This window comes from Larimichthys crocea, chromosome III, assembly GCF_000972845.2.
Source record: "Larimichthys crocea isolate SSNF chromosome III, L_crocea_2.0, whole genome shotgun sequence".
NCBI lineage: Eukaryota > Metazoa > Chordata > Actinopteri > Sciaenidae > Larimichthys > Larimichthys crocea.
In genome coordinates, this window is record NC_040013.1 from 2,318,505 (window position 1) to 2,336,482 (window position 17,978).

General features: G+C 45.7%; 1 protein-coding gene across 8 annotated transcripts in view; it reads left to right on the forward strand.

Moving 5' to 3' along the window:
* The window catches only part of gapvd1 (GTPase activating protein and VPS9 domains 1), a 30,154-nt gene extending 15,725 nt beyond the window's left edge, over positions 1-14,429 (forward strand). For 5 of the 8 annotated variants that reach the window (XM_019276571.2, XM_019276577.2, XM_019276598.2 and 2 more), the window contains 17 exons: positions 1,336-1,473; positions 2,708-2,842; positions 3,504-3,623; positions 3,938-4,015; positions 4,784-5,130; positions 5,204-5,291; positions 6,131-6,163; positions 7,548-7,619; positions 7,708-7,836; positions 7,923-8,049; positions 8,141-8,253; positions 9,314-9,473; positions 9,647-9,834; positions 10,094-10,307; positions 10,852-10,924; positions 11,035-11,232; positions 11,478-14,429. In XM_019276571.2, the coding sequence (XP_019132116.1) occupies positions 1,336-1,473; positions 2,708-2,842; positions 3,504-3,623; positions 3,938-4,015; positions 4,784-5,130; positions 5,204-5,291; positions 6,131-6,163; positions 7,548-7,619; positions 7,708-7,836; positions 7,923-8,049; positions 8,141-8,253; positions 9,314-9,473; positions 9,647-9,834; positions 10,094-10,307; positions 10,852-10,924; positions 11,035-11,232; positions 11,478-11,618 (2,354 nt within the window). In that variant the 3' untranslated portion in view covers positions 11,619-14,429. The remainder of the gene's footprint in view (positions 1-1,335; positions 1,474-2,707; positions 2,843-3,503; positions 3,624-3,937; positions 4,016-4,783; positions 5,131-5,203; positions 5,292-6,130; positions 6,164-7,547; positions 7,620-7,707; positions 7,837-7,922; positions 8,050-8,140; positions 8,254-9,313; positions 9,474-9,646; positions 9,835-10,093; positions 10,308-10,851; positions 10,925-11,034; positions 11,233-11,477) is intronic. The other 3 variants (XM_019276592.2, XM_019276607.2, XM_019276584.2) reach the window with 2 other exon arrangements.
* The last annotated feature ends 3,549 nt before the right edge of the window (positions 14,430-17,978 follow it).

The window sequence follows — 17,978 nt, forward strand, 5'->3', positions numbered from 1 at the left end:
CCTCATTATCCCACTGATAAGATTACCATGATAATGAGGCAGAAATTCTAATTGTTTCACTTCTTGTTGTGCCACTCATTTAATCATCCACCTGAAAGACAAGTACTCTGCGCCCCTACCTTGAAGACTGTAAACACGGACAGCGGGATAGAGCTCTCCCGCCGTCGACGAGAGCCCTGCCCCCGCCAACATCAGCACACACTGTTGCCCGGGCGCTGGCATGCATGCGTGCTCATGGCGTGCCTGTGCCATGAAGTGGAAGCACGACATACCAGGAGGGCGCGGCTACCGCAGGTCGACTTTTTGGGCTTGAGCCTTGGCCACTGACTCCCACTCACACCTGCTAGCTCTTTTTTTTCCTCCCCACCACCACCACCACCTCCTCCTCCGCATTCTTCCGCCTTGTTAAGCCACGGCTTCTCAAATGGAGATGGAGGGACACTGTGCTGAGGACTTTGTGGGAGGGTGGGCGAAAGCGGTAATTTGGTTGTGAGTAATGCTAGGCTTAATCAACAGCTCAAAGTCATGGCCCCGGAGGCCGGGGAAGGGTGAGATATTACCATTAACCTCTGACCTTTGGCACAGTGGTATATGTGCCTGTGGGTCCCAGCATGAAATGCATGTGACCTCCAACTCTCTCTGTGTCTCTGCATGCAAAGCCTACCGACTGCACACAGCGTTCACAGAGGGTTTATCAGGTGTTTTTGCTTATCTCAGGCCATTCCGGAGGGTTGTTTTGAAAGTCAGCCCTGAAGGCATACTGTAAAGGTGACGGCACAAGTATGAAATCAATACTGGAACACTGAAGTGAGTGCATCCAAAGAAACTTTCATTGTGGATTTCAGCCATTCATCGAGCAAAAAAGCCAAAAATCTGCATGTTCAAGCTCTAATGAGCTGGGATTTGCCTCTAAATATAATATTTTGTGCACACAGGCGTTAAAATAGACAAACTAAATAATGTATTTTAATTGAGAAAACAATTGACAGACTCGTTGACAGTGAAACTCATCATCAGCTGCAGCCTCTAGTCGCGAAAAACAACATTTCAACATTTCGGTATTTCTTCCTTTTCCCAAAGGCGTCATTTCTTTTGTGGCATTCTCCAGTTCACGTGTTGCTCATATCTAACATCTGAATAATTTATTAGAACTAATTACAGAATATGAATCAACACCAGCGCCTTAACAAGACATAGAGTCTCGGTAAAGAACACAAAGGTACCTTCAAGATGACTTTGCGACTGTAGAGGTGACTTCTCGCCGGTCCCAGACTGAAAAGGCTGCTTCACGCTGTGGAAGGAGGTTAACTCTTTGTCTGTCTCTCTCTCTCTCAGGGGCAGCTGCGGAGAACATGCTCGGCAGCCTGCTGTGTCTTCCTGGCTCGGGTTCAGTACTGCTGGACCCCTATGGCTCCACCATCTCGGAGACCACGAGCGAGGCCTGGAGCGTGGAGGTCCTTCCCAGTGACTCAGGTATGGAGCCAGGTTTAATTCACACACACCTTCTGACTGATCTTCTGCTTTGATTATCAGTTAATTGTGACATAATTAACAGGTATAATCATAGTTAAATGTATTTTCATGCGCTCCTACACTTTGTTTGAGTAAAATAAGACGATGAAGCGTCTTATTTTTGTCTTCATCTCCTTGACAGTCGGACATACATATTTATGTTTGTTGGATACAGTGGGGGTAGGGACCACCAGGTGTGGGCGCTCGGCATTCCACACCAAAAAAACAAAACAAACGTGCGTGCATCTGTCACTGTATTTGTGTGCACTCGCCTGTCTTTCAGGGCAGATCTGAGCGTGCCAGTAAAAGGCAGCTCAGGGTTTCCTTAGAGGCGACCACCAGGTGTGTTTGCACCTGTGGTGGAGCGGCGGGGAGGGAAGCACGAGGACAGCAGCTGTCCTCCACTCAGTTTTTCTTTACCTGGGCTAGACTTTACGTCGCATCCCTTTCCGAGACTGGTGTTTACATCTCGGGCGTAAACGGGCGTCCGTTTTATGTCTCATAAATGATCAGTTCTTTGTCTGTTTTTTGCAAATTGAACCCACAATCCAAACCTTTTTTTATTAATGAGAGATTATGTGCTTAACTCCCCCTATGAAAAGCGGTGTTTTGTGAAAATCAGCAGAGTGTTTTATTAACAGCGTTAAGTGTTTCTTTGAAAAGCCTGGGCCTTATGTTAATTGAAGTAGTACAGCACTTCAATATGTGCCGCGCAGAAATGACATGCATGAGTGTCCTGATTGCTTTTTGTTCCGTTTGCTGCCCCTGTTCTGCTCGGTAATAGCGCGATCGGAGGGGCCCGCTTTGAGTACAGCGCTTGTTTCATGGCTAAGGCAGCAGAAAACTACACTCTGAAGAGCACTTCAGCAACACATTATTACTAACGAGCATGCAAATGAGTACTGCTGTTAGTATGGAGCCTCTGGGTTCGACCCAACAGCTCCATTGGGTAGCCAAAGAATTGGCCGTACTAGCTTTATGGTTTGGGTTGGCAGTTATAAGACATGATAATGTATGCTTTGTTTGATTTCGTGCATATGTGCACACTTGGTTTCCCAATAATCATAACGGGATGGGGGGCGGGGTGGAGAGAGAGTGCCCATCGTCTGTAGCCAAACTGAGTGCAGTAGATTGTGAGTTCTCGTCTCAAATGGCTTAAAGAGAGACGTCTTTTCCTTTTGGGTCTTTTTCGCAGAAGCCCAGGACCTGAAACAGGAGGAGCGTCTGCAGGAGCTGGAGAGCTGCTCAGGAGTCGGCAGCACCTCGGACGATACGGAGGTCAGAGAGGTCAGCTCGAGACCCAGCACACCAGGCCTCAGTGTCGTCTCAGGTATAAACCCGTATAACGTATTCTGTCCCCCCACATCGTCCTCTCTCTGAAACAATCAGCTCTATTTCTGTTCCCCCCTTTTGTCTCCTAGTTGAAAAAGTCCTTAATTGACCTGCATTGTTAAATTCCGGTTTAATAAACGGACAAAGCTGCCTGTTTCTCACCCTCCTTGATTCTGTGTTAGAGCGGTCATGTTGCTGCGAGGGTTGTTAACCAGTTTAATGGGGTCAGTGTGACTTTTTGTGCATGACACAGGCTATCGCTGCCTGTTTTTTTTTTGTTTCCGTGGGCTCAGGTGGACATGCTACGTTGACATGCATGAAGTAGTATCCTAGATTAAGAAGCCAGCGGTGATGCTCCTGGCTCGGCTCACAGGAAAACGTCCCACGGGATCGGGCCGATGGATAGTCTGCATCTGATGATCACTCTTATCCGTGTCTTTGCCCTAACCCATGGGAGCTTACGCTACCAATTTAGAGTTCCCAGTGGGTTCCCATCTCAGGGAAACTATGCAGTGTAGTAAAGAGAAAAATATCCTCTTTTGTTTGAGAGACATTGAGCATGCAGGTTTTGTTTTTTGACTTCTGCCAAGCCCAAAGTATTTTACTGTGTCGAGTCCTGAATGTCAACACGGATGTTTGTTTTTGTTTTTTTCACGCAGGCATCAGTGCAACCTCAGAAGACATCCCCAACAAGATCGAGGACCTGCGGTCAGAGTGCAGCTCAGACTTTGGAGGGAAGGACTCTGTGACCAGTCCAGATGGGGAGGAGTCAGGCCACGGTAGGAGAGTGTCACATCCCCGCTAGGCTAGCTAAGCCATCAGTCCAGTGTCTATCTGGTCTGAACGGCACCGGCCAGAACTATCAATCCCCGTCACCTTCAGAGCTGTCACCGAGCTGAATTACTGTTTCAGCTCTCAACGATTGTCACTGCCAACGTAAAGTTAGAGTTAAATGTTATTTGTTGGCCTAAACCACCTTTGGAGGCCCGGCTTTTATCTTTCCTAACTTCTAACAGCAATGTGCATTTGTGAATCAGTTGTTAATGTAGTAATGGAGCTCTTAATTGTCTGCTATCCTCTTGTGTTTTCACAGGAGCACACCATCTGACATCTCCACCTTCACAGAGCGATTCCTTACTGGCCATGTTCGATCCCCTCTCCTCCGGTGAAGGTAATTTGCACTTCCAGGCTGCTCTACAGCCAATCAGAGCCAGAAATGAGTATCATTAAATCCCTACCCTAATGTCGTGGGCTTCACAGAACAGCTTGAGCTCTGTGATATTAACCAAAAAGAGCGCCCCGCGCCCCCTTTCACACAAAGCCGTACCCCAATTACTGAACTTATTATAAGTGCAAGTGAAATGTCATTTCATTTGGCCCAATTTTAATATCCCAAATTTATTCTTAGCGGTCTTTGTCCCCGTGCGTTTTGTTTGTAGCGCAGGTGGAAAAGAGAGGAATGGTCGTGGCTGTGTGTCTGTGGCAAGGTGAAGGGATGACAGGTTGAGAGACCTCACCCCGGGCTCTTTGGCACTGTCCCCTCGTCCCACTGTGCTCATGGCACGAGGCTGCCATTGGAAGCTTTTCAGGAGAGAGAGTGTACCCTTGGAACAGGTGGCCTACCTATACCTAGGGCTCATCTCCCACCAACATCTCTCTTTAGCACTCTCCCCCACTTTTCTGCTGTTTTTTTTTTTAATAATGTTGAACAACTACTCTTTAGAGACGTGTGATTTAGTGGTACAGAACAAATTTCAGTATTTCATTGGAATAAGGTTTAAACACAAATATCTTCTTGGGGGAAAAAGGTCTTTGTGAAGTTGGTGAGTAAGAATCTAATGAAACTGCTCGTACCCGGTGTACAGGGATGTTTGAATTTTATCTGTTTCCATTTGGAAAAACTCAACAATCTTTCATTCTCTGTCTTTTATCACCTCAGGCTCCTCCACCGGCACAATAGTGAGGCCTAAAGTGCACTACGCCAGACCCCCTCACCCTCCCCCCGATCCTCCCATCCCCGAAGCCAGCGCCCTGGGCCCGGAGACGCGCCACTCTCTCTTCACGCCCCACTGCCTGGCCCAGGCCGAGCTGGAGCACACCAAGCAGCGCCACTCCTTCCCCGACAGGCTGGTCCGCAGCCGCAGCTCCGACATCGTGTGCCCGGGCCGCCGGCCCACAAGCGACCCTGGCCTTAACCGGCGGGTGGCGGTTGAAGAGCGCGACCCCGCCGGGGCCTTCGCCTTAGGCCCGTCCTCGTCCCCCAGCAAGGACTCCCTGAAAGGAGAGGTAACCAGCTACAGAAACATAAACAAACAGCTTCTTCTGTGGCGAGTTGTGTGTAATAATCTTTAATCCGCAGGTCGAGGACAGGAAAGACAGCGACGACGAGAAGTCTGATCGCAACAGACCCTGGTGGAAGAAACGTTTCGTGTCAGCCATTCCCAAAGGTAAGGAAGCCGAACACTCGGCTCATTCGAAGCATGTTCTCTTCCCTAAAGTGAAAAACGACGTTTTGTACATTTTAAAAGTGATCCGTTTTGTTTCCTGCGCTCTGTTTTTGTTTTTGTTTTGTTTTTTGTTTGCAGCGGGAGAAAGAAAAAAGTTCTCTTAATCGCAACTGACAGGAAATATCACACTTTAAAGAGCCGAGCGAAAACCAATTTATAACGCGAAAAAGAGAATGATGATCCATGTTGTCCACTCCATCGCTGATGCTCCAGTTGGAAAATTACGTTTCTTGTTGTTTGAAGTTACTCCAGAGACGTGTTCGGTCCTTTTCTTTCCCCCCCTCTCTCACGTCTCACTGGCTGCAGATTCATATAGACTTTTCAAAGCTAATCAGTCATCAGAGGAGCTTTAGCTGTGTAGATTGTATGGCTGTAGCCCTCCCAGCAGTGCTGTCAGCCAGCGGCTAATGGTCATTAGATAGACCTTTCTGTCATCAGCACTGATAGATGACACATCTCTTGTTGCAGTTCTACTCTACAACCATCTCTCATACATCTGTCTGGGAAATAATGAGCTGTGCCCACACAGAATGACTGCTTATTACTCTTTGAGATAATGATGTTTCTTAAGCAAACACTGAATTGATATTCAGAAAATGGACGTCTGTGTGCGAGCAGCAGAGAGCCGCGAAGCTCCCAAAGCGCCGATCTGCTGCTGAATCTGTGTAGAGCCCGTTGTGTTTGTCCTGTTGCTCTGCATGGTGACGCGCGATCAGTTGTCCGGCAGAGCGGCAGCCCCGTGTGTGAAAGGCCAACCCTGTCTGTTGTGTCCCTCACAGTGCTGTATTGGACGGCTGAGAGTGATGTCCCAGGTAACGCTTCCCATGCTGTCGTCATCGAGCAAGCTTGTACCGCTGGAAGCCAGCGTGCTGCGCGCCCATGCTGCTTTTAGTAGATGTCGCCTTAGAGCTGTAGAGCTGTGATGTGACATGGTGTAACCTGAGTCCTCCTCATCCATGCATCCGTTTTTTATCCCCCCTTTTTTTTTTTTCCTTTGGCTCCATTTTTACTGTGCGGAGAATACAGAATATCAACGTAACCCGACGTGTCCTGTGTGTGTCATCAAATCGTAGACTCCGTGTCTCTCCTGTTTGTCCTGTTTGCACCTCAGTGTTAACAGGACGAGCATCATTAAGCTTGTTTACGTCTGTATGACCAGGGATGGGCATGAGTACTCGTTCAACGTATCGAACACTCGCAGTGAGATCTGCACGTGAGCAGCAGCAGCAGATAAATTTGTGTATCATAGATTCTGGGAATTTTCAATGGGAATAAACTGGGAATTTACTAAATTGAAGGTTTAACGGGGAACTTAAATATAATTGTGGGAAAATATATTTTAGCATCATCTTGACTAAAACAACCCAGATTTCATGCAGGTGCACCTGAATATCTGCTATCACATGCATATACTTACTGCAGGGCTGTTGAGGCCACGCCCCCTACCTGCACAGGTGATTTCTGCACCTGGACCACACTTTAGAGCCCAGAGACTATTGAAGCTCGTGGACTACATAATATTGTTCAGTAAAATAATTCAAATGTGATAAAGTTCTACTGCTTATGACAAAACAAAATGTTTATATTTATGTTTGTTTTAAATTACCCCCAATTTCCAATTAATTCCCATGGAGTTCCCAATTTTGAATATTTCCAAAATTCCCCAGCTTAACTTTTTTTCCCCATAATTTTACTAGAAATTGTCCGAACGAGAATCACAAAAGTGAGAAACTGAGAGTTGATCTGTAAAGTAAAGCAGCCACAGCCATTTTAATGTTTGTGGGTGTGTTTCTTCTTCATGTTGGAGGATAACCACACCTGCATCCTCACTCGTGTTCTTACATCTGAGAGTACTCGAGTATGTAAACGACTCATAATGCCCATCCCTGATATCAGCTGTACTTCTTCTAACGAGTTACAGTGGACCTTTGTGATATTCTGCTATGAACCAATGGTTTCATTCATTTCAATATTCCTTTGCTCCTTTTCTTAGCAAACTTCTACACTAGACTTTTTGTTTTTGTTACTGTATGATCATGTCATCTTATATTGAGATTTTTAAGTCTCAATACAAACCATGAAAACCCCCCCAAAGATTTAGCAAAGTGGCTGTGAACCGGTGACTCATGATCAGCTTGTCATCCAGCGATGCTGAAAGTCGTGTCCGTCCACCAATCGCGTGTCTTTCCTCCACAGCTCCGATCGCGGCGTTCAGGAAAAGGGACAAGCAGGAGAAAGACGACATCGCCCAGGAGCGAGTCCCACAAGGTCTGTCAACGTCCCGGACAACATGTGGCCAGCGTTTCTTCTTCTGTCTTTGCATCGCGTGTTTAACCGTTGAGTTTTGCTTTCTCAGATGACCCGATGCCCAGACAAAGCTCTCAAGCACAGGCAGCTGAAGACATCCTGGACAAGTACAGAAACATCAAGAGGACCAGCCCGAGCGATGGAGCCGCAGGTGGAGCTTCTTATGATGGCACAGGAGGTCGGTGAAAGAACACTCTTTTATACACACACACGCTCACAGTCGATGGGTTTGAGTCATTAGTTTATTTTTGTTTACGATGGCAGATCTCTGCGTCGAGGACAACGTGCACGACTCTCCCCGAGAAGACACTCTGCAGAACATTTCCACAGATGACCTCCCGGACTCAGCCAGCCAGACAGCGCAGCAGCACGACTCCAAGTTCTCTTTCAGGTCTGAAAGTCACAAAAACAACCCCAACGTGCAAAGTTTAGTAGATTAGTCTCAACCTTCGCTGTTAATCACAACTGTTTCTGTCTTCCAGTGATGCAAAGAAGAAGCTGAGGTTGGCGTTGTGCTCTGCAGACTCGGTGGCTCTGCCCATCATGGCTCCTGCAACCACACGAAACGGGCTGCCCGACCACATGGACTCTGAAGGTACGCAGTCCTAAAACTTACAGTAGTCTAGTAGCAATGCACCATGCATGCAGTTAGATCTGCGTTTAAAGCTGAAGTAGCCTCTCTCTCTTTCTCTGCTGCCTCGTGTCTCGCCGCTAAGCCCCTCCCACCGAATGACGCTCCAAACGTAGTCGTGCGTTTTGCTCGGCTTGAAGGTTAACTGTTGTAACGTGACGTAACGTTTTCTGTAGCTCCAACAGATTCGTCTTCTGCTGATCACCTCACGTCGACTTCACTACAAGTTTTTATATTTTATATAAAGAGAGTCGCTGTGATTGGCTTGTTATTTGATATTTATTATATTATTTGGTTGTTTGTTTGATTCCAACCAGGTCCAGTTTTTAAGCTCACAGATGCTTTTGAAGGATCCTTTCAATTAAATCTTGTTACATACAAAAATACTAAATTCTAAAATCAGAAAGAAATAATTTTTCCAAAGCTGAATAACTTTCAAAACCTGATGATAACCATTAATTTCAAACATGTTCAGAGTTAGAGAGTGTATTAATTCACAACTTGGTGCTAACCTACTAGACTTCAGGTATCTTTGTCACAAGTCTCCACAGGGAGCAGGGTACAAGCCCTTAATGTTGGCACGCGTCCAACCCGCTGAAAGTGTCCTTAAGCAAGACACCAAATCTGTACCACCTTCACCTTCTGACTCGCCTTCCAAGGTTTGGGGCAAGGTTAGAAGAGTGGGGGATGTTAGGAGAGAATTCCCAGATGGTGTCAGTAAAATATCACGTTATTAGAAATACTCGTGTAACCACGCAGATTCATATTTGTTCAAGAGTAAAAATCCAATAAATGCAGCTTTCCTCGCAGTGATTCTGCACCGTCACACCCTGAAGTGGGGACAGGCAGAATCAGGTGACATCCTGTGAAATGGTCAACAGTAAAACCACGACTCCATCTTCGTGGCCATCAGTCACATTGTCATGAAGAGGCAGCAGGTTGATCTGATTACAGCGGCCAGCCGTTTTTTTTGTGAGCCCGCGAGCCGCTTCGTCTAATGCCGTCGTCCTCCTCCTCCCCTCAGACAATGAGATCGTCTGCTTCCTGAAGGTTCAGCTAGCAGAGGCCATCAACCTCCAGGATAAGAACCAGATGGCCCAGATCCAGGAGACCACGCGCTGTGTCAGCCGCTTCGACGCACGCACCTGCAGGAAGCTGCTGGCTGCCATCGCCGAGGATTACAGGTAACTGCGGAGGCCTGGGGAGCCGACGCGAGCCCCGCTTACCCCATGGGTCCTTCATTTTGTTATCTTCTCTTTGCTCGGCGCATAATGTGGTTTGAGGCAACGACAGAGATGTAGCCAGTGGCTGTAATAAAATCCAAATGTTTGTGTGTGCGTGTGTGTTTCCTTTTTAGAAAGCGGGCACCGTACATAGCGTATCTAACCAGGTGTCGTCAGGGCCTGCAGACCTCGCAGGCCCATCTGGAGAGGCTCCTCCAGAGGGTGCTGAGAGACAAGGAGGTGGCTAACCGCTACTTCACCACGGTCTGCGTTCGGCTCCTGCTCGAACACATGGAGGCCAAGATGCTCGACTTCATTAAAGGTGTCTCTACATTTGCACATTCAGCGTGACTGAACTCATAAATACGACGGCCGCTTTGTTGTTTACCTTTTTAAATGTCAGTTAATATGAAATATCTCCACATTTAGTCAGATTTATCAGTAAAGCTTTATTCCTTCTTTTGGTTTGTGCCTTTAAGTCTCCTCTCTCTTCAGTCAGTCCTATTGTTGCACAGTGGAGGTTGCACATAGGAGGTCTCGTGCCTGTGTTACATCTGCTGTCTCTCTGCTCCCCCCTCCAGCGTTCCAGGGGTGCACAGCAGCGGATGACAAGACGGCAGCGGTGGAGGATTTTCTGCGCTACTTGTACGGTGCCATGGCCCGCGATGCCATTTGGCAGTACGCGAGCGAGGACCAGCTGCAGGACGCCCAGATGGCTATCGAGCGCAGCGTTATGAACCGCATCTTCAAACTGGCCTTCTACCCCAACCAGGATGGAGACATCCTCAGAGACCAGTGAGTGGGGCGCTGTCTCACGAGGAGGAGTGTTATGAGCTGATGATAGTCTTAATGTGTCTGTAACTCTCTTAATTTACACTTTACTCATGCACGGATCCTTGAAATCCTTGAAAGCTTGTGAATTTGAGGGACATTTGAACAATGAAAGTCGTTGAAAGTGCTTGAATTTATACATTTTGTGCAAGAATAAAAAAAATGCAAAGTTCTTTTGATATTTTTCTAACATTCTGGCGCATCAGTGTCTGAAAATAAAAATGTTTAGTCCTTGATTTTGAGGGACTTTGAGGGAACTGGGCCTGGAAAGGCCTTAAAGTCCTTGAATTTGATGTTTAAAGAGGTGTAGGAACTCTGACTCTCATATCTTTGCGTGTATAGAAAGTATATACAGTAAGGATGATGCTGTAAACAGCAGAATTAAAGCCACTTCATCGCTAGCAGACTTGTTAATATTTCTACAGATGTGTTATCAGAACAGCTGCTCTGTTGGATCGGGCTGAGCGTCTCTCTGTCGTCTCATACCGAGTTGTTTTGTCTCACACAGGCTTTTCCACGAACACATCCAGCGGCTCTCCAAAGTTGTGACGGCCAATCATAAAGCTCTTCAAGTCCCGGAGGTATCTACCCTGTGACGTGTTCTTCTTTCCACGCGTCCACACATTCACAGACTCGTTGGTAGACGTAGCTTCAGAAAGTTTGACGGCTGAACTCTTGGTCTGGTCTGCAGGTTTACCTGAAGGAGGCCCCCTGGCCCTCCGCGCAGTCTGAGATCAGGACCATCAACGCGTACAAGACGCCACGAGACAAAGTGCAGTGTATACTGCGCATGTGCTCCACCATCATGAACCTCCTCAGTCTGGCCAATGAAGACTCTGTCCCCGGGGCGGACGACTTCGTCCCCGTGCTCGTCTTTGTCCTCATCAGGGTGAGTGTGTCCTTCATCCTCAGTCAGTATTAAGCTGTTTTCTATTGATCAATAATTAAGTTTTCACTAATGAAGAGGAAGAATAATCCAAATAATAACTACAAGGCTGCACAAAGACTGCTATCTGCTAACCTGTGTGGATGCATTTTACATATTTACATATTTATGACTGTAATCTGCACGGCGTTGCGTGAGCTTCTTTCAGCGGCTAATGTGAGCCCATCCCCGCATCTCCTCCCCTCCAGGCAAACCCGCCCTGCCTGCTGTCCACCGTTCAGTACATCAATAATTTCTATGCCAGCCGGCTGAGTGGGGAGGAGTGCTATTGGTGGATGCAGTTCACCGCGGCGCTGGAATTCATTAAGACCATCGACGATCGCAAGTGAAGCAGAACAGCCACCTGTATGGGCAGACTGCGGGGGAAGGAGCCGGGAGACTGGGAGACTTCCCAACCAACTGCTCCCTCCGCACAGCTTATGAAACCTGGCCGTCAGCCTGCTCCTTTATTTGTATAGCTTGTACATAGCCAGAGACGTTGAAAGATTACAAAATATATATTACTGTATGTATGTGGACAAATCCAGGTTTTAGCCGTGGTGGAAAAAAAAACAAAAACGGCCTTGGGGCAAGAATTGGCAACTTTGAAAGCGATTTTTATTTTTTTTTCTTATCTTTTTGTCTCTTCATTAAATCAACCTAAAAGATAATCCTATATATATATATATAAAGGGACCAGACTTCCTTGATGTGATCACTGATCTTTTCCCCCCCCTGAGTGAGAGGGAAGGGCTTCCAATTCAATTACAATATAATGTTAATTAAATGCATTGTAACGTGGGGATCTGCGGTGTGTGTGATCGTTACTGAGGACTCACAGACGCTGAGATCGGTTCACAATAACCATAGTACTCATAAGGTTAGTGTATGGAACAGTAGGGCAGCTTACTTCATTGTTTACTTCATCGTATTCCCGAAAAGAGAAAAAAAACAAACACACGTGTGTCAGTGATGATTTGGACATAAGGGCCCACATATTTATATGAAATAAAATGTATTTATTTCTGTAATTCTATTTAATGCTTTTTGTTTATCTCATTTAAAGAAGAAAAAAAAAAAAAAGCATATCGTGCCCATTCGAGATGTCTGAGGCAAAGCGGCGTTATTGTAATAAACCAGTTAGAAAGGCACCTTAGCGACGAGTGAGCCTGTAGGTGGAGGTGGTGGTGGGAGGGCGGAGGGTGGATGGGTGGATGCTGGGGGGGCGATTTGTGAGGATACAGGGTCGACTCGTGCACAGAGTAGCGGTGGCATTTCTGGATATGTATGAAAAATAGTGCCTTTGTTGTGGGGCGCTGTGTACAGGTAGTTATTGTTTCTTTTTTTTTTTAAACCCAGCATAGGCATTATCCCCACCCAACCCCACCCACCCCCACCCGCCCTCCTCTACCCCGCACACACACACACACACTCCTACGGGCCACTGATTGTCATGGCTCAGTCCCTTTAATGCACTTGAGTTTGAACAAATAAGTCCCCCTTTTGGTATTCTAGGTCCTACCTCAACAGTTGAAACCAATGAGCCTGCCTCGGTTCACAACAGAGTTCTGGATCACTTTGCACTGGTTTGAAGAAACAACAGTGAAGGGGGGAAGGTGGGAAAAGTTGGACGTTGAGCTGCTGTGGTCACATCGCCCTTAATTAATGAATTAACACAAGGCTTTGTTAGCGGACAAAGAGGTTTTTTTAGTTTCTGATCTCGTTCCTGAGACGTGGCAGACTAGTGATCTATCGGATATTAGCTCTCTACCTCCTCATAAGTTCAAGAAAGGGACTCGTGTTTATGTGCACTTACATTTCTTTTCTTCTTCTTCTTCTTCCCAGTTTGGCGTGCTGTGATATCCCGGTGTCATTGTAACTTTTACCGATTATAGTCCAAGCATGTCTTTAATTATCCAGAAATGACTAAAAAAAACTTGAACTCCTCTGCTTCGTTTTTGTGCACAGACGTGCCACGTGTATCATAGTTTTTCCCGATGAACCCCCCGCGACCTGACAGCACAATAAACACACACACGGTAGGATAGAAGAGCAAATAATCAACACTATTGACTCGTTACTGACTTCTTGCAGTTTATGCTTTAAAAAAAAAACACAAAAAGGGAAAAAAAAAGTGGTCGGTGTAGTACGTGAGTGTGGTTTTTATCTCGTGAGTGTGTGTGTGTGAGAGATGACTGTGTGATTGCTTGACCCCTCTGCCTCCTCTTGCATGAAGTCATTGGATGGTCTGTACATTCTCAGTCATGATGAAACAGTAGAATAGGATTAGAATCTGCCACAGGCCAGTAATTGAACCTGCAAGAGGATGCAAAGCTTTCTCTCTTTGTGTCCGTGATACTTGCATATCAAGAACTCGATGATTTATTTTGCACAAAACAGATGTGTGTGTGTGTGTGTGTGTGTGAGTGTGTGCATGTAAAACAAATTGACAGGGAGCAGTGCATTTGTCCTTTTTACAGCCATTTCACACAAATGTGTTTATTCTTTCTTTTAAATGAATATTCGAGTAGCCAAGTTAAGCACCTGACTGTTGACGAACATCTTTTTTTCGTGTCCGTCTCCACGTAGCGCACCAGATCCCCGTACGTGTCCGTGCAGCACGCCGCTTCCTTGCAGAGTCTGTGTGTGTGTGTGTAATCAATCTGATGAGAAAACCATGCACTGGAAAATCAAGTTGCAGGTTGCATCTATACTAATTAGGTTTATGTGATGTCACTTTAATTGGAAATACATACTGCGCAAATCTGATGAAATTATTTGGACCTGGTTTATGTTTCAGGGGGGTTTTTTATCCTCAGATGGCCGGTCGCAGCAGTCACACACACACACACACACACACACACACACATGACCTCCCCGAGTGAAGTACACATATGACTGTGATGGCAACTGTTGTATGCAAACCACTGGACGGTGGTGTCAAGTTCTTCAAAGCTTTACTGCTCTGCTCCCTGTGCAATTCAAGCTGAAAGAGCGGAGGAGAAACAAAAAAAAACAGAGTTTTACATCTTACATCTAATTTTACATTTAATTGTAAGCTTGCACAATTATGACATGCGGGGGAAAAAAAGCCGGTTTGTCTTTACTGTGATTAATGCATTATGTAATTCTTTAAAAACAATAAAAGAAGCAGAAGTTTTTTTTTTCTTCTTCTTCTTCTGTGGCTTCTATCTTCTCTCTGCTGTGACCACAAACGTTGTTGTGGGGGCTCCTCGGGACAGTCGGAGGTCCGTCCGGCTGACAGTTCACACAATAGAAGACGTGTTGGGGGGGAAATTTATGCGTGGAATATAATTGTTGGTGGGGGCAGTGGAGCAGCATCATCCAATCTTAGCAAGCCACAAATAGCAACCTCTCAGCAAACATTTCATTACCGCTGACAAGTGTACGCTGGATTGTAATTGGAGATATCCCCTCGTCTGAAAGCCCTCCTTACTTCACCGATTGCCTCCTCTCTTAATACTCATCTTTTTTTTTTTCATCATAAACTTCTTCGCGGGGGTTGCTTTGTGTCCCCGCGATGATATCTCGCAATTGTTAATTTAAATTCAAATTTTTGGCGTGCAGAGTTAATTAGCTTGCATAAGCCAATGGCTAAGATAGGCAAGATTTCCGGAGATGGGATCTTTGTTGGCACTCGAGCTGATCCGAGATACAAAAAGAAGCTTGCTGTTGTTTTTGTATTCTGCTGCTTCACGTGCTGGTTTGTTACTGGCCGGTAGCTTCTTCAGCTGGAGGTGTGATATTCACTTTGAACGAGGTATCAGTGCAGTGGAGTTTTGTTTTACAGGTGATGGCAGATGGATCAAGTGAAGAGGAAGAAGAGGACGAGGGGGGGTTGTTGGACTCGTCTGAGTTTTCTATTGAAGACATGAGGCCTGAGGTCTCACGCAGATGGCTGAGGAATGACAGATGATCAGTCCAGCGGGGCTCGTGCATGACTTCACACGTTGGTCTGGTACTTCCTGGTCATCTTCCTGCTTAATATGAAATCACATGACTGTCTCCCACGCTGACGTCCTGCAGGAGACGCCGGCACACTTTTCTCTGCCGTCGTTTCTGTTTTTAATAATCCAGCTAGCCGTAAATGAAAGATTGAAGGCGCGGTGTGTTCCATCTAGTGGTGTAGTTGCAGATTGCAGCCGCCTCGTTTGACTCTTCCAAGCACAAAAACTACGGCGGCCACAAAAATCCAAAACCAAGAGCCGTCACAGAGGAAATGCTGTGTCTGTAGATATTAAAGTAATTATAACAATTCTTATTTTTAGGTGATTATAAACAAATGAAAACAGTTATATTTATTATTTTACTGCCATATTCTAACAATGGAGCCAGCTAAATATTTCATACTATACTGGACCTTTAACGTCCACACGGTTTCTATAATCAGGTGATTGAAGTCGGTCACAAAGTTTAAATATTGTCACAAAAAATTAAGAAACAATTCAACAAACCTAAAAACACGAACATCAATAATTCATCAGTAGGAATGTTGAATTCCTTTTACCACTGGCCGTTCGAAATGTTGATAATTAACAATATAAACAGATTTTAGTCCACAAGAAGAGGCTTTAATATCTTTTAATATGTCCACAAATATAGTTCGTTAAATAACGAGTTGATGAACACTGACTGACCGCGCTCACGTTCGATTAAAAATCTCAAATCTTCCGTCAGAATGGAGCTGATTCATATTTCTGTATCTCTATTTTAAAAATATGTTTGACGCCATGAAACTGAAATGTTTCCCTCACAGAAAGTTTCAGCTGTTTGAATTTGAGTAAACAAACATTATGATGTCTATGAGTTTTGTTTCTGGGTCCAGGAGGTAGATCCTGGACCTCTTCAGTGTATACACTGACAACAGCATGAAGGTACTGAACACTGATCAGGATTATGGGAGAACAATAAAAATACCAATGAGGAAAAATTCCTGGAATATTTCAGATTAGATTTCCATTTAAAGGACTTCCATGCATGCAAACACACACACACATGAGCTGTGTCCCCCTCACTCCTCCTCCTCTCTGTCTCTGTCTCACCCTCGGCGTCCTGCAGATGGCACACGAGCCATTCCCGACGACGGTGTGCAGATCTGATCTGAGAGCGGCTCAGACAAAGAACACCACGGGGCACGACGGCGTGACATGCACAACCGGGGGGACTGTGTCTGGAACCGGGATCCGTCCGTGTGCTGTGGATATTCATCTAATTCCATTAATAATATTATTATTATTATTATTATGATGTAGGCTTTTAAAACACATTTCATTTAAACATAATGTACTAATACTTTTTATTACTTAGCTCTTGTTGACTGGTTGAAGGCTCCTCATGCCATTTATTTTTTTTTAAAGTCAGGAGCACGCGCCCTCCTTTCCTTCCCTTGTCCAGCCACCTCCTCACGTGCACCACACAGCAGCATGCACGCGCATAGTTGGTCTGATGTGGCTGCTTGGTGGTGGGAAATCTTCACAGAATAAACAACACAAGGCAGCACGTCAATTAAATTAAGTGTAAAGAGAGGGGGGAGGGTGGTGTGTGTGTGTGTGTGTGTGTGTGTGTGTGTGTGCAGGGAGGATGGAGGTGGGGGGGTGTCTAAATGAACAAAAATGTCAAATACACATATTAAAACTTAAATGAAATGGCCGCGAGGATGCAGACAGAGGAGGAGATTAAAACTCAAAGGGGACACCAAGTCTGCGCCCCGAGGTGCTCGCACTGTACGACATGCAGAGAGTCAAAGCGAGCGCGGCTCTGTAATCATTCCAAGCTTCAACTGCACAGACAAATAAAAAAGAAAAAAGAAGAAGAGAGGAGATCTGTGTGCTGTAAGAAATAAACCGAGGCGCTCTGCTTCATTAGCAGGCTGCTACAGAGAGTCAATATTAAACAATAGAAATACAGTAAATGCTGAAGCTCCCAGCAGGACAGATATGTGGACTGCTGCACTTTTATTGTGCCATTAAAACCCGCCGGCTTCACTCTCGAACCGTAGACACAGGAGTAAGTGACATTCCCCGTGTTTTCCTTTACTGCTCACCACAAAGGATATCAATTAGGCAAAGGTGTCACTTACAATGGTGCTTCTGAGACGGCGCTGCTTTCCTTATATTGTGCTTATATCATTAGAAAAAAGAACAATTTTCAGCCGGCGCCCGGCTAATCACCTACGGGAGAGAAAGAGTGGGTGGTGACATCAAATTGAACCGTGGAAATGGAACAGGAATTAGATGCACTTAGCCATCACATGTTAATGGCAGCAATCAACAGCCAATTACCCGGCGTACTTGAGTACCTTGACAAGTGCAGGTGTACCCTGCAACTAACACATGCGGGCCTCTTTCGGTGCATTTCCATAAATTCGACAGTAAACTCTCCTGATTGAGCATGCATGTTTCATTGAGGTTGCAATTAAGCGGTATTGTTAGGGAAGTGTCAAGTGTGGATCGTAAAGAGAAGGGAGGGAGGGAGGGAGGGGGGAGAAAAACCCCTTAAGGGCAACAATAACATGTTTTTTACCTGCATGCATGTAAATCAATAAAGTTATTTGTTTATATTAAAATGGCGTTTGTCACCGCCTGGAGTAATGTTCATATTGCTCATACGTGTTTGATTAGAATATTTTTAAATCCGTGTTCAGGCATGTGTCGGCTTCTTTTCGTGTGTTTCTCAGCCCGGACAGTGTG